The 23,874-nt window shown below is 34.0% G+C and overlaps 1 protein-coding gene across 4 annotated transcripts in view; it reads right to left on the bottom strand.

Moving 5' to 3' along the window:
• TTC29 (tetratricopeptide repeat domain 29) overlaps positions 1-23,874 on the bottom strand; it is a 108,174-nt gene that overhangs the window by 65,634 nt on the left and 18,666 nt on the right. For all 4 annotated transcript variants that reach the window (XM_034401488.3, XM_034401487.3, XM_034401485.3 and 1 more), the window contains 2 exons: positions 12,015-12,238; positions 5,713-5,898 (listed from right to left, as the gene is read on the bottom strand). In XM_034401488.3, the coding sequence (XP_034257379.1) occupies positions 5,713-5,898; positions 12,015-12,238 (410 nt within the window). The remainder of the gene's footprint in view (positions 1-5,712; positions 5,899-12,014; positions 12,239-23,874) is intronic.

Genomic DNA, 23,874 nt, shown 5'->3' with positions numbered 1-23,874 from the left:
TATAATTTTGTACTATTTTTGAATAGAGAGATTGACTAGATATTAACACAAATGGGTTTTAACATGAAGCTGCCATAAAAGCAGGGACATAAATGTAATTCTCCTAGATGCTATTTTGATGCACATTTTTGATTCCATGAATATTTTATGAAATGGTCCAAACTAAAGCCATATAACATTCCTGCATTACTGATGCTTGCACCCGTAAGCTACAAACATTAGAGGCATGATTGAATGCATTAAAATGAACTCATTCAGCAGCACATTGATTACTTGAAGGCGGGTGAAGCAAAAGAAGGGTTGCTGCACTTAAGAAAACAGTGCACAAATTTATAATATAGAAAAATAAAGATACTGAATTGGAAAAAGTGGCATTCAGTAAGAAAATTATTGTGAATCTTTCATTGGCCTATGTGTATCAATATATCAATTAGGCAGGCTATTAATTAGGTTTCAAAGATTATTCTGGTAAATAAAATTCTGGAATCTCAAATTATTCTGCTGACCAGTTCAGTTCCATGCTTCAGCAATAGCACAAATAGCTATTTTCTTTTTTTAACCAGACTTCATATAAATATCAGTTATATATAACTATTAATGATAATTTAAAGGTATGGGATGTTTGTTCTGTAATGTTCGTCTTACAATATTGTAATATAAATCACATATTATTATATATAATTACATGATACCATTTTAAAAAGCTAAATGTAAGAGTGACTGAATAATATTTTAAATTTTTGAGAAATGTTAATAGTAACATTTCCATTAAATAATTAAGAGAAAATCCTAATTTTTTGGTCCAGAGTGTATAATACTGAAGTTTTAGCCATTGTTGTTATTCCTACTGTTGTTATTATTACCGGTTAAAGAGTATATTGACCTTCAGCCTTAATAACAATCACCTACATATTTAAAATATTTATAATTTTTTAAAAAGTAAACATTTTAAAGGTACTTTTAAAAATAAAATATAGATATTAGAATAGCAATAGCACTTAGACTTATATACCACTTTACAGTGCTATACAGCCCTGTCTAAGTGGTTTACAGAGTCAGCATATTGCCCCCACCAACATTTGGGTCCTCATTTTACCGACCTCAGAAGGATGGAAGGCTGAGTCAACCTTGAGCCTGGTGAGATTTGAACTGCCAAATTGCTGGCAGCCAGCAGTTAGCAGAAGGAGCCTGCAGTACTGCACTCTAACCACTGCGCCACCACAGCTCAGAACTTACCAACTTTATGATTAATTTAAATAAAAGAAAAGAAAACCAACCTGGAAGCTACTAAACCATGGGGAAAAAATCACACTTAGAACAATGAACAACTCAATAAAACTCATCGAATGGAACAATAACATAATACAGCTTTAGAAAATTGATATACATATGCTAAGAAATGCAAGTTTGAGCAAGTACAAAGACTTCTAGGTAGTGCCTGCCAGTACAATTCTTTTCACATACAAGCAATCAAACAGGCAAGAAAGCAAGCAAGCAAGCACAACATATCTAGTAGGTGTAACTAAAACACAGATATGCCTCCAGCTACATTTAGTTGATTCTATAAATGTTCCCTCTTTTGAGGTGGCGGGGGGAATTCTCAGTGGAAGGGTTGCAACTGGTGACATTTTGGCTAAAACTGTTTGGAAACATTTTTATTTGTGAACATCAAGAAAAGAACCTACCAAACATTATAACTAGGAAGAAATGTATTAAATATATTATAGGTAATCAAACGGTAAAAAATTGCATTAAAATTATGGACAAACTTCATTAAAGTGCACATTGTTGTTATTTTCAAATGTCCAACTTAATAACAAAATGGGTTATGTTTATTTCATGTTAATATATAACGAATATATATCAATTTATCTGCAATATTTATCTGCTTAACATATTTTTAAATTTTTAATTGGTTTGTCATTTTAAACTGGGGCCAAATTAATATATATTCTTTTAATTGTTCTTAATGTTTGTATTGTATGTTTTTATCTGGCTGTACACCGCCCTGAGTCCCTTGGGAGAAGGTGCGGTATATAAATTTGAAATAAAATAAAAAAAATAAAAATAAAATATTAAATGGAAAAATAATGGTAAAATTGAAATAGCAGAGCTACTCAACTCCTGTTTTGTTCCATCTTCATTAACAGGAAGAAGGAGCTAGATTGAAACTTGAAATTGATACAAACATGGTCAGAGAGTACCTCTTTATTTGTAATTAGTTTGAATTTTGTGGGACTCTTGCAAAGAACTAAATGCACCTCTTGGGGAGCTGATTGCATTTTTATGACTATCTTTGAGGAATCCTGAAGAACTGATGACTGGTAAGTAAATCTTTTTCAGAAATGGAAAAAGGAAGAAGCTCTGGGGAACTACTGATCACTCTGTTAGAGGCAAATGAAGAATCTAGAGCAGATAATACAATAATTGATCTATAAGCAGAGGAGAATTATCTAGATAAATTGATCTGCTTCCTGCAAATAGGATGTTAAATTTTGGTAAATCATACATTGTTTGTCAATAAACAAGCTTTTAATAGCAACAGGGGAAGCAAACAATTTGTGTACACACACTAATGAAATGGGGGAAGAAAAAAACATGTGAGAAGAGGAGCAAAAAATTCAGATTTCACTTGTTAATACTTTAGATATTAGATATTTTTGGCTTAGTTGTAATTCAATGTTTTGAAACACTAAAGGCTGTGAGGAAATGCATCTGCTTGGATGTGGCAGATAACCTCAGCATTATATGCCCCCCACATCCCACCTTGGGTACAAGCCATAATGATCAAAGTTCAAAGATCATCATTTTCATGCTGTTGGGAGGACCAGTCTATATGATTGGTGCACTTTTGCAGGTTCTGTTGCTTCTGGCTGATGTGATCAACTAAGCTTACCTAGAAGCAGGCTCCACTGAGTAGAAGTACTTGCTTCCCAGTTAGCAAACTTTGATTGGATGGCACCATATGTGCCCAAGAGAGTGTCTTTCTCAAACATGCTTCTTCAAAAGAAGTAAACTTAGTTAAGTTTCTACTAAGAACTTCCAACCAACAGAATTTCCCCTTAGATTGATACTTATGCCATATTGGTATCTATGGTCAGAATCCCGTCTCCTCTCTATTTCAGTGAAGAATTGATTGTGAAGAAAATTCAGCTCTTAGGAAGAATCCAGAGTTCTAGGAAAGAGGCTGTGGTTTATTCTTGGAAGTGTTTGTGCTTTTGACTCAGTGTTGATTCCTGGCGACTGCCTGGACTGGTCCCTGAAGTGTCCTTGGCAAGAATTTGGGAATGGTTTGCCCTTGCCTTTTCTTAAGGCTGATAATAAGTAAGTGACTTAAAGTCATTCACAGGACTTTGTGCTGAAGACAGGACTAGAACTCATGGCTCTAGGTTTCCTGGTTTCTAGCCTGATGCCTCAACCACTACATCAAACTGGCTCTCTTGTTTCAACTAGATTTCTTAAAATAATCCTTGGCTTGCTGCCTGAAATAAGTTCAAATGTTCAAACAGGCTAAATAGCTTTCTTTCCTTTTTTTTCCCTTTCCTTTTCCCTTTCTTTTCTTTTCTTTTCTTCCTCCCTTCCTCCTCCCTCTCCCCCTTCTCTCTCTCTCTTTCTTTCATTCTTTCTCTCTCTCTCTCTCTTTCTTTCTAAAAAGCCTGCTATTAGAATATATAAGCTTCGGAATATATGAAGACTTTGCACAGACATTCTGCACCTACTTGTCACAAAGAGCAATAGATGTACAAATAATTAGTATAGTATAGTATAGTATAGTATAGTATAGTATAGTATAGTATAGTATAGTATAGTATAGTATAGTACAGTACAGTACAGTACAGTACAGTACAGTACAGTACAGTACGGTATAGATAAGATTACTAGATATTTATGGCTGTCTTAGAGTACAACTCCAGTTGGCTCACAAGAACAATAAAACTACAAATCATAAAACCATAAAATCATGAAAACTAAAACCAAGAACTAAAAAACCCAACATCTTAGTCATCTCCTAGGATACCCCAATAACCATCCATAGGCTCTCATTGCTCTATCCCAGTATCTGGATAAAGAGCCAAGTCCTGATGATCTTCCAGAAAGCTATAGGGATGGAGGTCCTGAAAATAATTTTTTATTCACTTTCCAAATATTTAAAATAGACATATATAATTTTAAAAAGGAGGAAAATGTAAAATGTAAAAGAATGCCAAATCATAAGTTGATCTTGCTATGGTATCCTATATTAAAAGAGTTCCAGTCATTGTAGAAAAGCTGGTTCCCTGACTTGGTCCACCTCAAATGACTAACAGTATCTGAAATAAAGACCAGTTTGTTTGTCATGACTTAGCCAGCAGTTTCCTCACTTGAGGAGAAAACCTGTTAGTTTTCTTTAAAAACAAAAAAAAAACCCTGATCAAGAGGTTGGGGATAGAAAATTAGCAGTCTTCAAGTGATTCCCCCCCTTGGGATAGTCGCTTTCTGTCAGTCCTAAGAAGGAAGCAAACCACTTCTGAAAAACCTTGCCAAGAAAACTGCAAGAATTTGTCCAGGAAATCTCTGTGAATTGATTACAATGGAATGGGGAGGGGGGGGATTACTTAAAGCTTTTAATAAAAATGTTATTTTTTAAAAAATAACACTTTTATTAAAAGCTTTAAGTAATATTAGCCTTAAAAAAGAACCACATGTAGTTTTTAGCTTATTCTATGTGGTTTACATGATATTTTGCTGTCTGATTTGCCTTCGTGCTCTCAGCTATTCATTTCTAAAAATGTTGAACACAATACACCTTTATGCATACTCTTCAGCATTCACAATATTGAACTCTGTGGCAGTAGGAAAAGGAATTATGGGATCTCAGTATGCTTAGAAAAAAAGCTCAGATGCTAAAATGGGCAAAAGCTTTGTGAATGAGAGAAGAGCGAGAAATCTGTTCTATCCACCATCAACATATAAGTAGTGGTATAAATGAAAGAACAACTTTGTTTTAGGACTACACAACTGTTGAAAAATTTAAAATATTAATAATAATATTCCACATTTTTAAAAAAGCAAACCAATGCAATATCTTACATTGCCTCATATTCCATTATTATATACATGTTTACTTGTAGAGTTTTCTTAATTATAAATACCATTGATAAAGCACACCAGTAAATCCAGTATATAGAGTTCTTATAAAACATAACTATGTTTAAAGAAGAAAAAAATAGAGGGTAACAATTGTGTATGTCTTAATTATCCTATGGCACAATTAGAATGTGAAGCAGTGGTTAATTCTACATCATGAATTTCTCATGGAACAAACATCCACATCTCTGTAAATACAGATAGTCTTTTTTTAGTAACCAAAATTGGACCAGCAATTCAATTGTTAATTGAACTGGCTGCTAAGCAAAATTGTGAAATTGTGAAATGATCTTACTTCAGCTTTTCTTTGCTAGATAGCCCTGCAAAAGTCATAAATGCAACAACTGGCTGCAAAGTTACTTTTTCATTACTGTCGGAACTATGAATGGTTGTTAAAGAAGGCAATCACTGAACAAGTATACAAAAGTTTTTAGTAATGCTAAAATGCTCAAATTTTATTTTTAGTACATCAAACCAGCTAGTTTGATCTAGTGCTATATTCTTATGGTACATGTTAACTCTCTCTGAATAGATTTCTGGAAATGGTGATCATAATTTTGACTAAATGATAAAAACTATACATACCTTGTTCTTCATAAACAAGGCCCATATTAGAGTGTGCTTCAGCTTCTTTCCTCCCACCATCAATTTTAATCAGTTGAGCAGTATTGTAACATTGTTCATAGAAATAATTCCTTAACCATCTGTCTTCAGTCTTGTTGAAGCAATAGGCTAAGTTCAGTTGATTACAATAAACTTCTCCATAGTTTTCTTCAATGAAAAGAAAATGATTATATCTTAATAATATTGAATAGGTTGTATAACTTTTGTTTTTGTTTAGGTTTTGCCATACTATAACATTATAGCTATATAAAGTGATATTTTTTTACTTTTATTTTATTTTACTTTAGATTTATATACCGCCCTTCTCCCTAGGGACTCAGGGCGGTGTACAGCCAAGTAAAAATACATAAATACATAATACATAATACATAGATTAAGAACAGATTAAAAGGAAATATCTCAATTTGGCCCAAAATTTAAAAAGACAAACAAATTTAAAATCATTTAAAAGGATTTGTTAGGCCAGCCCAGCTTGTTGCAATGTAATTTTGTGCTATAACATATTGTACGATATATAAGCAGCATTGTATGTGCACAGATATCTATAAAAAACATTTGCTGATATATATTTCAAAATATCTTCTGTGCAGTTCTCTATTTACACCCTTAATTAATATATCATAATTCCAGTTCCTATTGATGTTTCCTTCTCTCATCACTTGTTACAATTGATTATGTGATATGACCGATATTATTTTTAGTATCCCATTTCACCAACACCTCATACTGGTTTAATAGTCTACAGAATAAATAGGAAGGAGTTAATGCAAAATCTATTAGGTCTCTGGATGATTTCCTCATTTGTAGGATCAGCAGCAATAAAATTACACCCAGTCCAAAATACAGTAGATTTAGGTGTGGCAAGTATTTAACTCGAACCTGTTGTTGAAACAAATTCCCGAGCTACTGTATATATTTAGAAGTCTATAATGCCATTCTACCTATTTTCAGCTTCTGACAGTATTCAAAATACAATGACAAGAAATGTGTTATTACCACAATAGAACATATTGTTTAAACACTTCTTTGATGTATCTTCTCACACATTTTTTCTTTTGCATTTATGAGATCTCATGCTTGTCAATCTTCATATGCTCTTCTTGATACTTTTTGCAATCTACTGCAGTTTTTAGTTAATAGAAAAATGCTTCAATCTGAGCTGCTGTTTTTCATCCATGAAAGTAATCTACATCAACTTGATTACTTAGAAGAAAAGTTAAGTAGTTATGAATTGAATCTGATATGAAAAACATATAGACATGGATATTAAGGCTATGTCCCTTACTAGCCTATAAAAGTTCCAAGAAATTATTGAAACCTTAAGATCCGTCAACAATGTTAAATAGTGGATCAAATGGTGCCATCACAAACCCATTTTAGAAAAAAGAAAATTCACACATACATATAAAAGCATGGGTTTTAATATTACATAGTGCATTCCGTATTATAGTTTCAGTCCTTATAGTTATTCACCAAGCAGATACAGCAGAAAATGATAACTGTGTTAAGTGATATTATAACTATATTACCTGGAAACAGATAAAAGAGGAAAAGATAAAAAAGGAATATTTCTAATTTGGAGAAAGCATTATCTAGAGATTAAAATTATTCTCTCTTTGCTACTGAATAGCAAAGCAATAAACTTCAGTAAAATTATGTAAATAACTTGAGGTAAGTACCCTACAATTCTCAAGAGGTGAAAGTGACCTGAGGCTGGTTACTGTTAGTGTCGCAGTCTTGATTGAATGAACTTTAATGTGACCCTATACTATTCTAGTGTCTACCCACTCAGTGAATAAGAATAAGCAGTGCACCAAGACAACCATTTCAATGTAATTGTTTTGGACACAAACTGGCCAAGTGGGCTGGAATCACATGAATAAAGCAAAGCAATGTTAAAACATTCTCTTTTAAAATGACTATATTTTTAAAATATAGAAACCTCAGAAATAATTTTGCTTTCACAAAGCATTGGCCATATTACACTCAAAAGTGTTTTAGTTTAACTTAAAAAATATATTAGCTGAAATCAATTTCTTCACTAACCTCTATGCAATTATTTTGAATTTCAATCCCCGATCATTTTACAATTAAACATCTTGAATTAGAACATTACAACAATGATGAACCAAGTAAGTACCCTGAAGGATTTGGGAAAGGTTGACAGATGAACAGTTTTATAGTTCTGCAGATATAGCTTAAACTATATCTGCAGTTTACCATGTGTGGTAACATGTACCACACAGTAGTACAAAATGAAACTATGTTCAAACTGAAAATATTTGGGTAACCTGGGAAAATATTTCTAGTAACTTAATAGCATATAAGGCCAAGAGTCAGTATACAGCATCACAAATGCTACAGCTACACTATCCACTGACAGTAGTAAAAGAGTTTTAAAAATCCAAGAATGTACATACTAAATGTACATACTAAGCTCCATGGCTTAGGCGTAGGACCTGGGTACCTACGAGACCGTCTTTTGCCACCAATAGCCTCCCACCGACCAGTTCATTCTCACAGGGAGGGACTACTCAGGGTACCGTCAGTCAAATTATGTCGACTGGCGACTCCCAGGGGGAGGGCCTTCTCTGTGGGGGCTCCAACCCTTTGGAATGAACTGCCTCCGGAGATACGGAATATCCCTGATCTCCGTGCTTTCCGCCGTGCCCTCAAGACCCTGATGTTCCAACAGGCAGGGCTAAACATACGAACATGTGAATGATTTTTTAAATGTTACCTAATTCTGGGTTTTATTTAATTGACCAAACTAAGTAATAATTTTAATTAGCAATTTTATGATGTTTGTGTGTCTATATTTTTCTTGACTGTACACCGCCTTGAGTCCTACGGGAGAAAGGCGGTATAGAAATATAATAAATAAATAAATAAATAAAATAAATAAATGGGTTGTCTTTTTCTCAAAAATCTTTAGGCACCATCACCGATTTATCATTACTACACTGAAGGCAGGCCCTACTTACTTTCAATGTAGAATATCCATTGGAAGAAAATAATAAATGTAAAATTGGATTTGCTCAGGCAGACTTTCTCCCCCCCACCCCCATCCACTTTTCAAGAACCAAATGCAACTGAAAAAAGCGGGATAGCCCAAATAGCCTGCTCTTATCTGCTTCCTCCCTGTTACTGCTGGCCATATTGCAAAGATGTTGTGTAGGCAAGAATAACTTTCCTAACTAGAGGGTTTTTCAATGTTTTCTGGAAGACAGTACTGAAAATATTGGCATTAGAAAATTCCAAGATTTTAATTTAATATTTTTGAACTAGAGAGAATGATAATCTAGAATTGGGAGTGGGGGGATATTAATGTCCTAATAAAATTTAGGTATCAGTTGCTGTCCCTTTCTAGACTATGGCCTGCTGTTTGGCTAAGTCTTCAGTGCCTTCTTGAAAGAGGCTCCCTTGATTAAGACCACGTAAGACTTCTCTTAAAAAACCCTCACTGGACTTGAAAGATGGAAACAACTTCTGACTTCCTGCCAGCTTCCCCACTGAATTACCTTGTGGAAACTCAGCTGGCAGAGAGCTTCATTTATTTATTTATTTATTTGTTTGTTTAAATTTCTATACCGCCCTTCTCCAATATAGGACTCAGGGCGGTGAACAGCCAAAGTAAAAACAAGACAAACATACAAAATCTAAAAACTGATTAAAATAATTAAATATTTTGGCCGTAATTAAAACAATTCCAATTTAAAATCAGTTTAAAATTTGACTCAAGCCAGAAATCCTTCTTCCCTCCCTCCCTCCCTCCGTCTTGAGAATCCATGAAATAAATATGAATAATTTTGGCCTGCTGGTTGGAATCTGAAATTAAATGTCAGATGCAATGACAAATTTGTTCTTGAATAATCACAGAAGAATCCCACCCATTCCTTATTTGGAGGACTTTTTTGTGCTCCACATGATGTCATTTGGAAGAAGTAGTTGTACTGTCTGATGTTCTTCCCGAACACATTTGCAGGAGTACATTAGGTAGAGGCTGAAAACTGCTTATCCTAATAATTCCATACAGCAGAAATTGGTGGTTTCTTTAGGGAATAGAAATGCAAGACAGTGAGGGCAGACTTTGGCCATTGCACCAACATCAGAAGAAATTTTATGTTGTACAAATCGTGCATTTTGCCTCACTCTGTTGAGAGAAAGGCAATGTTGAGGCAAAATGCACAACTTGCACATGTGTTCCTAGTTATTAGAAGCTGGTATTATCACGTTGAGAAACTCTTATGGTAATTAGTGCTTGTCACATATTCTTGCCTTTCTCTTGCCTTTCTCATTCCTGCTTCATTTTTTCTCATCTCCTTGTTCTGTACCTTTCCTTGATTCTGGAGACATGGGGCTACATGAGTTTGATGTTCTCTCTTGACCATGATAAGACTAAAGATCTTCTATCACATAGCATATTTATACTGATATTTTATTTTATTTTTACTACAATTGTTGCATAATTGTTCTCATCTCAAAGCAATTTAGAATTTAAAATATCCACTGACTTCTCTGAGTTATAGGAATCTGACAGTGACAGTTTAGAAAGAGAAAGACATGATATCCTGAGGGCTAGGACAGGACTGGTCTGTCTGATCTCTGAGGGCTGATCTATGTTTAGTTTTAAAGCAGGCAAAAGTTGAAAACTGAAAAAGGAAGGGGAAGGACTAAGAAATAGTGGCAAATGTTTTTGACCACAGAGATCCATTTTCTACTCCATCTGCAGCTATAGCAATTCACTCGATGACTTTCAGCCCAACTACTTCACAGGATTGGTGTGAAGAGATATAGGAGAGTGGAGTACAATGCATATATCTTGAGATGGGCATGACATGTTTTTGTGCCAAAGAAGAAGGGACACCTAAAGCAATAAAAATATCCAGGCCTTTCTTCATGCAACTTCATGCTTTTTTTCAAGAGTCACACAATGCATCAATTCCTTGCTGCTGGATGAGGGAAGGAGTGAAGAATTTAGTTATTACTCTTTGTTTGTTCCTCTGCCTTTAGTCTGAAATGGTATAACTTAGACAAAACTTTTCTTAAAAGAATTTGGTCTTAAAGAATTTGGTCTTCTATATGTTTCATAATCACCTGGAAAAATCATTGGGGAAACTAAAAGTTTGCAAATTGCAGAATCTAGAATCACAGACACTTATCTAGATTGCAAAAACCTAAACAACCATTAAATTGCAGTGAAGAGCTATAGTTTCTGTATTTCTTCTTTAGCCTAATTTTTTAATTATTTTTTAATATTTTTTTTGCAGGCCAAGTCTGGGTGCCATACTAGAAATTGAGAAACAAGTTAAATTGTGTCTTTCATTCAGATGTATGTAAGTCTTTCCTGGCTTCAGAAATGTAGCTGGTTTCTATACTATTTAAATTCAGAATTTAGTTTTATAGTTAAAATGATAACTATCTGACAATTTGCAAAACCTGTCTATACAGTATATTTTCTATGGGGCTCCTGGTCCCATATAATAACTAGCATTATGTCCTATCTATTCCTTATACTAGTGGTAGGCAATCTACTTTTCTCTTTCTCATTTGAAGCCTAACGTTAGTCATTCATTACATATTTTAATTTCAGAACTGACAATCATATTGCCTTTTTCAAAATGATGTGAGGTTTCTTTCTTCATTTTTCTCTGTCAAGAGAAGCAGTCTTGATGTGTTTTCTCAGTTATCCATCTAGCTTCTCACATTTTCCTATCTTATGGCTCCTATTTCAGAACATCGACATGAATTATATTTTGTTAAAATTAGGGTATTTAAAGGTGTGCACCAATATGCAGCCATGCTGCCTGGAAAGCAATCTTCAATGACAAGAATATGAGGATTACAACTTAAATGAAACACGTTAAGAATTTACATTTCAAATAAAGAAATACACGCCATGTATAAGAAATGAATTTGAAAAGCTGCTACATTTATCTGAATATTATGATGTTTTAAATTTTAAAAAGCAATATGTTAAACAATGACTTCTCAAGAAAAGTGATAATTGAGTGATGATAGTATGAATCCATCGAAGGCATCCTAATCACTTCATTGCAAAAATTCATCTTGTCAGCGGAATGTTTTGTTCCAGCGTTGGGATTCATCATTTCGAATTCCACATCATTTACTGCAAAAATACAGCTTAGCTGACTAAAGCTGAAAAATTCTATTTCCAGAAGAGTCTCAAACTCACACATGAAACAACTGAAATCTTCCCTGAGGCACACATTGCTGCTCCATTACCCAGAATCCCCGTTTACCTGATCGCTGGGCTGCCTCAGCTCTGGTCAGGAAATAGTGAAGCTGATCCAGCTTATCAGGCTGCTCCTCGAGGGACTTTTCCAGCCATATGGCTGACCCAGGCCCTGAAGCCTCCCTCAAGGCATTCCACTTCTCTATCAGAGTAAAGAGCTCAGCAAAAGACTTGTGATAACCCTGCTGCAGCATGTCTATGCAGATGTTCTTCTTGTATGAATTCCGGTAACTGGGAATTTGAAAAGGCTGGTTTTAATTTTTTTCATTCTTGATTATCATTTCTCCCTAAGAAAAACTCACACAACATATACGAATATGATTAAATATGCAAATACAATGCAAAGGTAATGCAGTGGTTGTTATACCAGTTCTTTCTTTATTTTAAAATGCTAGCATGTTTTTGAAAGAAACCAAACGAAAGCGATAGTAGCTCTAGTTCCACCAAAACTACATTATAAATCTTCTGCAATTGAAATCAGATAGGAATGTCAACTGAATTAATTCACTAAAAAAGCAACTCTTAAAATTGCTGATGTATATTTTCTAGGATGCCTCTTCAATTATAAAAATATGCTCGGAGGCATATTAACTCCAGCAAGATTAGACAGTGCGATTATACAACTTTTCCGAGAAGAGGAACAATCACACCCCTATGTGACTGCAGATAATCACATCTGTGACTTTACCAAGGATAACTGAGGCACAAAGCATTTCATTCATTTCTCAATGTATCGATTCAATTTACAGTCATGTTACCAAACTATAGAAAGAAAAACAAAATGGAAAAAAGAGAAAACTTTTTTTTGGTATTGTTTAAAAGATGACCAAAAGAAAAATAAAAGACTTAAGATTTAAAGAGTTAAGAATAAGAATTAGTAGTTTTTTTAAAAAAAAATCTGGTGCAGGGTATTTCTTTTGTTGAATCCAAATTTGGCTTTTGACCTTAAAGACAGCAAAACAAAATTTGGCTACTGCAATAAGTAGGATTACACTGATCAGCCAGCAGTAATTGATTTTAAAAAGGGCTGTAAGTCTTAGAAAGTCCACTCAGACAGATGCAATGTAATGTAAATGTTGAATGTAAAGTGTAAAAAAACCCTTTTACTAGTATCGCAGTAATTTTGAATTTTTCTTCCTAGATCACAATTGGCTTATGATGACAATTTTATCCCTTTTGTCATGGTCCTTAAGTGAGTCACATCAGATGTTTACTGAATCATACAGTCATTAAGTGAACCTGGCTTCCTCCATTGACTTTGCATGCTGGAAGCCAGCTAGTAAGGTTTTAAATTGAAATCATGTGATCCCAGGACGTCATAAATATTTGCATGTTGCCAGGGATTTATGATTGGATGACTACAAGAAAACTGCAACAGTTACCTCCTGAGGTATCTACAGTTACCTATTGAGTAGATAACTGTAGATACCTACTGAGTAGATACCTACTGAAGATGAAGTTATTAAAAAAATTATGGAGTGTGCTGAAATGAGTAAATTGACATTTGAAATTAGAGAACAGGAAGATAAACAATACTATTTGATTTGGGCTTTTTTTTTTAAATTTGATTTATATGCCGCCCTTCTCCGGAGACTCAGGGCGACATACAATGCGTTAAGCAATAGCCTTCATACTTTTGTATATTTTATACAAAGTCAGCTTATTGCCCCCACAATCTGGGTCCTCATTTTACCTACCTTAGAAAGGATGGAAGGCTGAGTCAACCTTGAGCCTGGTGAGATTTGAACTTGCAGTAATTGCAGGCAGCTGATGTTAATAACAGTACTTTAGTCTGCTTTAGTCTGCTGCGCTACCAGGGCAGCCATTTTATCAATGGCTAGATAATAAAGTATGGAGATGAAAGATGAAAGATGAAATTAATGTAATGGTAAAATGTATGAAATGTTTTCTTTTGTTAGACAATGGCTAAATGAGTATAACATATAAAATTGTTAAGTAAGAGAAATTAAATAATTGGTATTTAGGGGTAAGGGATTGAGCACAAAAGAATTCTAACTGATGAACATACTTTTGTAATTGTATTTGAATGATGGTGATTTTATGTTTGGTTTTTGTTTTAAATAAAAAAAAATTTCAAAAAAAAAAGAAAAGAAAAAAGAAAACTGCAACAGTTTTAAGTGTGAGGACCAGTCATAACTCACTGTTGTAACTTTGTATGGTTGCCAAATAAATGGTTGTAAGTCGAAAACTACCTGTACAGATATTTAATTATTGTGACATGGAGGATTCTGTAAGAAATATCAAAGAAATTGGTATTGTAAATACTGTAAATGTAATTTTGTGTAACTATACTCTTTTTTTTTTCACTCAGCCTATCTCTTGCATTTTGCTTTTATAATTAATTGTAGACCATAAATAAATAATATTAATTATTTACCTTGGAATAGATTAAAAGGAACCAAACCATTATAGTTTTTTTATAGTACAAGCTAGTACAAGAAGTTAAACTAGAAGTCAAAATTGCAAGAGAAAGGTGTAAAAAATAAGCATGAGAGACAAACACAGTGGGAGTGGGCATTCTTTTTGTGACCAAACCCCATAAAAGGTATGTCTGGTAGGGAAGGCTGTTCTCTAGCAGAGGAGCTACTGTGTCACTGTGAAGTTCCCACATTTTCTAGCCATGTTGAGTTGTAAAGCAAACATTGTATGCAAGTCGCAGTTATGGTTCCATAATTTTAATATGGAACCATATTAAACATTAAATATGGAACCATATTCATACTGAGCTGTGGTGGCGCAGTGGTTAGAGTGCAGTACTGCAGGCTACTTCTGCTGACCACCAGTTGCCAGCAATTTGGCAGATCGAATCTCACCAGGCTCAAGGTTGACTCAGCCTTCTATCTTTCTGAGATCGGTAAAATGAGGACTCAGATTGTTGGGGGAAAATATGCTGACTCTGTAAACCGCTTAGAGAGAGCTGTAAAGTACTGTGAAGCGGTATATAAGTCTAAGTGCTATTGCTATACATCAGGATCAGAGGCAATACACTGAAAGTGTTGGAGATATGCAAGATGAAAAAAGCCGGTATTCAGAAACTCTGGTGTCTATGGAGATTCTTACTCATCCAGCTCATGGTTGTCCCAAAGGTGCTTTTTCAAGAGGCAACTGGACTTTCTGGCTTTTCTCTGAAGATGTTTTGCTTCTTATCCAAGAAGCTAAATGTCTTCAAAGAAAAACCAGAAAGTCCAGTTGCCTCTTGAAAAAGCACCTTTGGGAGAAACTCTGGTGTTTTGTTTTGTGTTCCATTAAAGCCTAAACTCACTGAAAGGTAATTCTGTGCTCACTGAGAAAGATCATCATAAAAAAAATTTATTCCAAAAGTAAAACCTTACAAGGTGAAAATCTCACAATTTTAGGAGTTTTCTCCTATGCTTCTGGCTTCAAAACTGAAGTGTCGGTGAGTAGAAAATAGAAAAGGTCTTTAAAAGGCATCCTTAACAAAAATAACTAGGTGGACAAATGTTATTCATAAATAAGACAGAAAATGTCTCAGTGCAGCTTCTTTTAACCTGGTCTTTTTCTAATATTCACCTATCATCTGGCTTTTTAAAAAAAATACAGCACTCTCCTAATAGATCAACTACTAGTCAATTTATTATGTTTGATTGTTTGCTTTTGATTTAGGAAGTTCTTTGAACCCAGCTATGCTTGTTTGTAGATCATTTACCTTGTTCACATGAGTGAACCTAGTTTATTAGCATGTAACCTTGAATTTGCAAACACTGTCTTAAAATTGGGATGCCTATCTGTCATTGGTTAAGGTAATACATCACATTGTCAGGATCTGTTTAACTAAAGTTTCTTAAATAATTGAAAAGAGTTCATATTTACTACATTACATAATGAACATATTACAGCTTATGTAATGTGGGAGGTCAGTCTATGATACATTTCACATATATTACTAAAGCAAAAATATTATTTCTTTAGACTTTGATTAATGTGATGTAATCTTGGTTGCAGTTTGTAATCAAACAATATCTGTGAAATATTTGTCATAAAATGCATTGTCATAATATGAATTTTGGATTTTGATTTATTCTTGAATAATCAGAATTTACATTTGCATGTAAACATTTTATCAATTAATTAATAAAAAGACAAAAATAGGATAAACTTTATAGAGCTTTATGGAGCTGTCACTAAAAATAAAGTAATATACCACAAGGTACGTGCAAAAGATTTTTGATTATTAAAATCTCATAAACTGTTATGGTCCTGTTGGTAAATATTCATTTCCAAATTGCAATAATATCCTATTAGTTATAATATGCAGCTAAAGTTGAAAATTCATTTTAAAATTATGTTTTATAAATCAATAACATTTAATGAAATTAATGTTCACAAAAATTGTCTCCCAAAACAGTTTTTCAATAATTATAATGGCCTCTGGGGGCCTCTACTGGAAACATAGCAATACTGCAGTTACATATTACTATTGAAGCAATACTCAAAATAAAATGAAAGTTGTGGAACTAAAACAAATATATAATGTTTTCATACACTGAGTCTGATACTCAAAGTATTACTTTCCTGTGGATGTTCCTGCTAATTTAGTTTTAAGGCAAAGTTAAAAATGCAAATATATAAAGAAACCACTCTAATTTAGTGTACAATCTTGGTCAGCCTCTAGAATGGAGAAGATGGCAAACTTGTAAAATTAATAATAAAAAGGCCATGTTGCAGACAGTGTAGATATTCTCATACAGATCTTACTGTGTTTGCTGGGATGGGCAGCTACTGATTTATTGTCCAAAGGAAATAGTTCATATGCTGTCAAAACTCAGTGTATTGCAGTTCATATGCTGTCCAAACTTTACTTTACAGTTGTGCAAACTAAAATTTCATTGTATATTGATGCATCTCAGCCCTTGACTTATGTTATTTATCTGTATGCCACTGTTATTATTTTTAAAGCAAACGTATACAATACAACTTCCTTCTCTTATTTTCCCCACAACAATAACCTGAGTTATTGTGAGTTAGGCTAAGAGAAAGAAAGACTGGCCCAAAATCACGCAGCTGGCTGTCATGGCTAAGGCAGGACTAGAACTCATGGTCTCCTGCTTTCTAGCCTTGTGTCTTAACCACTAACCCAAATTGGTTGTCAATACATCTGATACCAGTCTCTTCAGAGTTTATTATTTTAAAAAATGGGTTGAGCATCACCAAAACAGAATCACTGCTATTTACTCTGTCTGTTTAATTGCAATTTGTATGTTGTTCTTTTCCCCTGCTTCAAGTATGAACATAATTTAATTATTTATATTTGCCAACATGTGTAAGACTTTTCAATAAAAAGATAATGCTGTACTTTCTAATTTTAAAAAGTTGGGCCAAGTCATTAGATATAAGTTTGAAGCTTCTATACTTATGAAACTGCAGAAAAGTACGAGATAAAACTATTATAAAACATATTATTTATTCAAGTTCTTACATAGTCAACATTTCAGGAATTACATATTTGTCAGGTAACAAATATTCTTTCATTGGAAAAAATTCTTAGCTTGCACTAAGAAATCCTTAACTTTATAAGTGTTATATTTGTAGATTGATCTTTGCAGAATATTATAGAACTTTCTAAAAATGTAATAGTAGAATGAATTTGTTGTTCAAATTTTATTGAAAGTCTAGTGGCAGGGGTATTACTTAAAGCATTTTAAAAAATAAATATTTATTAATGTAATAAGCTGTTTGATCAGGTAATGAAATATTTTAACATATACTGGATATTTTCTTAACTGGGTATTTATTCTCATTGTGAACAATCAGTTTCATTTTCCAAATATTGTATTTTTTTACTTTTACAAATATAAAATTGAAAAAGCAAAACTTTTAGCAAAAATATTGAAATGTCTCTATGTTTTAAGATAGTTAGTAAAATGGTAAGGAATTCAGCATAGAGTAATTCCAGTTGTTTTTATTTTAATTCTAAATATAGCATAATAAAATTTTATTTTGAACATATTTTTATTAACTTGAATGGTTATTTAGCCTAATCTATGGTTCAGAAGAAAGATAATGATACTTGAATTAAATGTATAAATATGGATATTAATAATATACTTATAACTATTTTGGTTTTTGTAACCATGTGAATGCAGAATACTACTACCAAAATGTAGATGCCAAATTGACATCTTTCATAAGCATAATCTTAGCAATCTACTGTTTGCAATGCAAGCAAAATATATATTATTGCTATCCATGATGTTTTAGAATGTTCTGATTTTAAGTAACTGAAAAGTGATGGCTATAGAAAACTAATGTTTATGTGAAACCATATGTACTATTGCGCCTACCTAAAGTACCTATTTACAATGTTATTTACAAGATACAGGGGGAAACAAATCTCAATTTCAACCAAAATTTAAATTTTAGTCTGTATTACTTTATACAATATATTAAATAAGTAAATGTAGTACTTCATAAAGCAATAAATGTTACAATATAAAAAACCTCTCTATAGTAGCAATTTATTAACTGAGATATATGTATGAAAAATAGTCAGTATATTAATATCTTAAGCCCATTTAAAATATACAGGGCTCTGAGACAGTGAGAAGAAGCTGTATTATTATTTTTTGATTACACTTCAGGAAATATTTCTCCAGAATCAGCTTTGTTCATTCCTAATGTGACAAATGTTTTGTACTTCTAAATGTGTTCACTTAAAAGAAGCCTAACTTATTTACTAATCAGTAACTCTGTAAAATTGAAAAGAAAGATTAAAGTTTGATTGTGACATAAAGCTTTGTATATTAAATCTTATTTTACATGTTATTTACCAGATGGATGGTAGACACATACACATACGAAAAAAGCATTTTGAGGGCAGAAACTCTTCAAAATGCTGAAAAAATGTGAAATATATGGTATAATATTCATACTGCAATCCTATCTCCAGAAAATAATAAATCCCACCAAATTCAATCTATTTTACTTCTCTATAACTGTATGTAATATTACAGCCTTATTCTGGAACATTTCTATGCAAAGCGTAGATATATTTATTTATACTTTCATTTAGCAATTCATTTACAAAATACAGTTTATAGTTTAAAATATAGTTTAAAACTGAGGTTTTAAACTGAGTCCTTCCAGTGGCTATTTAATCATGCTTCCAAAAAGAAATCAATAATTTTAATTAAGTCCAAAACTATCATGAATTCTAAGTAATTTCGTATTGGAATCTCCCTCTGAAATTCAGAAAGAAAATTCAAAAACTATGGTTTTGGAAAGAAAGCCTTATACTTCATTGGGGTTCATATGCAGAAAGAAATGTCTTTGTTTCACTGAGGAAACAGTTGTATCAGTTTTGGTATTAACTATTTAACTAATTATAGTTTCCTATGAATTCTGGAAAAAGTCCTTGTTTACATTCTCTTATGCAGACAAGATGGACAAAGGGTCTATGGTTTAAATTCAGTGTTATGAGAACAGGAATCTGGTCCTACAACAGATTCAGGCCTCCCCACCATCTTCAATGCATCCTTAAAAGCCTCTTTCACTGAAATTCAACATTATATTAAAAAGATGCAGTATTGTTTTTTTTTTTTTAAAGAGGGGATTATTTTGGACTATTGTACTATGTAAAGTGAACATCACAGAAAAACGTACTAGATATGCAGTGCACCAATAGGATAGTTCCTCTTAGATTTTCATGTTGAATTCTTTTTGTAACATACAAGGGAGCAAAAATGAGTCCAAACGAGTTCAGGAAGATTAAAAAGCAGAATTTCTGTGTAGCCCAGAAAATTTACTCTATATATTCCCGGCTAAGCAAATTCCTACTGGTATTTAGTATCACTTCACAATGAACTTTTCCATAGTATTCTATGCACACTTAAAGCACAGCTATTTACTTGTCCTTATATTCCCTGCCAAGTACTGATGAACTATTGAGAAATGAAAGGAACAAACTATAGACTTAAACTTAGCAAAACAATGTATGTAAATAAGTAAACATTCAATACTCTTCTTTATTAAAGTATGACTTTTATTTCATATTTCCTAGAATCTGATGAGTTTTTGCAAGTAAAATTCTGTTTCCTCTACACTTGCTAATAGTCATGAGAATCTGTAGTTTGCACCTTCCCATTAAAAATGTATTGCATTTTTTGAAATTATTCACCCCGCCTTTTATCCAGATCATTTCTTTGAAAGGAAGAAGTAGATAATAAATGGAATTATTCATGATTTCCCATTAAATATGAAACTTTCTTTTGCAGAGTTTAGAAAATGGAACTTCTACATAATGTACTGAAGTTGATTAGAACTTTTTAATCTCTCAAAGAAAATATTCCATATTACAAAAATGCATAGCATATTTTTAAAAAGAAAGTAAACTATTTATCTCTTCCATAATCATATTCCTTAGCACTCTCTTAAGAACATTACATCATACCAAGGCATAGAGTGTCCATGTTTTTGAATAGAACTGTATTCCTTTCTCTGTTTCAAAGGAGCCATTAACTTCCAAAGAAAGTTGGTTAGTGAAAACACAGAATCTTAGTCACAACAAGCAAGATCACTAAAAAAATACTAAGACAGAATAATAATATATACATATACAATATTAACATTGGAATGCATTCAAAAATAATAATACATCCTTTATAATGAAATCTATGGCTTTTTTTCTGGACAGTATCACTTCAACAATGAGTTGAATGGGATATAATAGGATAAAATATCCTATAGATTCAAAGTAAACAAAGTGTACATTTTTCTGTAGTCAAAAATGTACAAGAATTGAGGAATCCTGAAGTTTATAGAAGTTCAAAAAACATTTTCCCTTTATAGGGGAAAAATAACCCAATAAAGACAAAATATGTTAATGACACAAGATACTAATTTATTCCTAAAAAGTATACATGTTCTTTACTTTCTGTTATATCAGATATTATAATAGCAATTTTTGAAGGGACTTTGAGAGCATCCAAGATTGGGGAGAACTCATTCAGCATGGATATTATACTTTCTTTCTTCTTTCTTTCTTTCTTTCTTTCTTTCTTTCTTTCTTTCTTTCTTTCTTTCTTTCTTTTTCTTTCTTTCTTTCTTTCTTTCTTTATTTATTTATTTAGCGTATGGTTGGTCACACACAGTATTAAAACACTTCATTTTTACAGGTTAAAAACAATAAAAACAATTAAAAAAAAGAAAAAAAGAAAGAAAAAAAAGCAAAGTTACTCTCGTCCGTGGCAATCCTTAAGTCACACGTGCCTCCTGGGTGGTGCTAAATGAGTAACAGACGGACTGGTAGCCAGACATCCGCGAGGATCTCCTGGCTTCATACACAACCCCACGGTCCTTTTAAGGACCTTTTAAGCTCCAAAAAACTAGCGGATATTATACTATATATCTCCAATGCACCTAACTAAGATACAGATGTTAATTCATTGGGAATAGGGAAAATGTAATTAAGACAGCACTGAGCAAAAAGAACCTTGGATGACTATAGGAGACAGTAATTTTATCAAAGGCAAGTAAGACTGTAATCTTACATTCATACATGTGTGTGACAACAAGACTAGCTCCTGAATAAAGATATACAATATATTAATGGAGCAGGTCTTAGCTGACTAGTTATCAAATGTTTAATCCACATTAATAGATTAATTGCTTGGGGGCATCCTGAGAAAGAAATTCAATGTCAATTAATTTCAGCTAAGGGAATGCAGATTTGTAGCTAAAATCTGAACACAAAAAAAAGAGGATTTTTCAGACTAAAATCTGATTTTTTTCCTCCCATTTTACAGAATTTACAATTCTGGCTCGGGACAGGGGTTGTTCCTCTCTCCTGGTCCTATTAGACCTCTCAGCGGCTTTTGATACCATCGACCATGGTATCATGCTGCACCAGCTGGAAGAGTTAGGGGTGGGGGGCACTGTGTTGCGGTGGTTCTCCTCCTTTCTCTCCGACCGGTCACAGTCTGTGTTGGCAGGGGGGCAGAGGTCGACCCCGAGGCCCCTTGTATGCGGGGTGCCACAAGGGTCGGTCCTCTCGCACCTTCTGTTCAACATTTATGTGAAGCCGCTGGGTGGGATCATCTGTGGTTTCGGGGTAAAGTACCACCAGTACGCTGATGACACTCAGCTGTACATCTCCACCCTGGACTACCCCAATGATGCCCTTGAAGTGATGTCCCGGTGCCTGGAGGCTGTACGGATCTGGATGGGGAGAAACAGACTCAGGCTCAACCCATCCAAGACCGAGTGGCTGTGATTTCTGACATCCCGATATAGTAAGTTGGTGCCATCACTGACTATTGGGGGCAAGTCGTTGGCCCCCACGGAGAGGGTTCGCAACTTGGCTGTCCTCCTGGACTCACAGCTGTCTTTAGAAGGGCATTTGATGGCTGTGGCCGGGAGTGCATTTTATCAGGTTCGCCTGATTCGCCAGTTGCGTCCCTTTCTGGATCAGGACTCGTTAAATACAGTCACTCATACTCTCCTCACTTCCTGCCTGGACTACTGCAATGCTCTCTACATGGGGCTCCCCTTGAGGAGCACTCGGAGGCTCCAGCTGGTCCAGAATGCAGCCGCGCGGGTGGTTATGGGAGCGACGTGGCACTCCCATGTGACCCCCTTCCTGCGCAAGCTGCACTGGCTCCCGGCGGTCTTCCAGGTGCGCTTCAAGGTTTTGGTTACCACCTTTAGAGCGCTCCATGGCCTAGGACCGGGGTATCTACAAGACTGCCTTCTGCCACCAGTAGCCTCTCACCGACTAGTACGCTCCCATAGAGAGGGGCTTCTTAGGGTGCCGTCAGTCAAACAGTGTCGACTGGCGGCCCCCAGGGGAAGAGCCTTCTCTGTGGGAGCACCTGCCATCTGGAACGAGCTCCCCCCGGAGATACGGAGTATTACAGACCTGTGCGCTTTCCGCCGTGCCCTCAAAACATTCCTATTCCAGCAAGCCGGCCTGGCCTAACCTCTTTTTTAAACTGTTTTAAAAAATTTTTAATTTTAAATTTGTCTTATAAATTTGGGGTGTTTTATATTTTGTTTTCTGGTCCAAATTATTTAATTGTATTTTAATGGTTTTTTAACATTTGTATTATATGTATTTTATCTTTTGGCTGTTCACCGCCCTGAGTCCTTCGGGAGTAGGGCGGTATACAAATTTAAATAATAACAACAACAACAACAACAACAACAACAATTATTATTATTATTATTATTATTATTATTATTATTATTATTATTTCACATCCAGGCTGTAACAAACTGGATGTTACGTTTTCCACATCTATTGTATAATCTGTTCTGGGTGAAGACTTTTTTTTTTTTAAAGAAAAATGTCCAGAAAGTTTTTAAAAATTGGAAGTCTCAGCTCCTGAGTGTAATATATACCAGCTAAGATATGTTGAAGAATAATTTTATCTATTACTCCATTGCATCAAAATATGGGTGGACAACTATACATTTCTTATTTGAATAATTTATTTGCAAAAAGAAAAAGGTTGATTTTGAATATTTCAATACATTTACCAGGGATGGTTTTAAATCTGTGATCCTATAATTATTTACCTGGGAATAAATCTCATTAAATTAAATACTTCTAAGCAGAAATGTATAAACTGTAATATTTCTAGGAAACAAAATCTTTTTAGTGAAGGCTGACATGATCTTACAGAACTACAGTCTATTATTAGGAACTATTCATACTATTATTTGTCTGGTATGAAACCCCAGCTCATGTTGGAACCCCAAATTATTATTTTGATACTGCTGTGATGAGAAGCCTGCAAAAGATGTCCCAGCCACCTTGATGCAATTTGCCTTTCGAATTGAAAAAGTTATGAGTTGTGAAGGTAAAATGATGGCACATTGGCGACTTTGCA

The sequence above is a fragment of the Pantherophis guttatus genome, chromosome 8 (genome assembly GCF_059756535.1).
Source record: "Pantherophis guttatus breed Tessera chromosome 8, ASM5975653v1, whole genome shotgun sequence".
Taxonomy (NCBI): domain Eukaryota; kingdom Metazoa; phylum Chordata; class Lepidosauria; order Squamata; family Colubridae; genus Pantherophis; species Pantherophis guttatus.
This window is presented reverse-complemented; position numbering and strand designations above follow the sequence as displayed.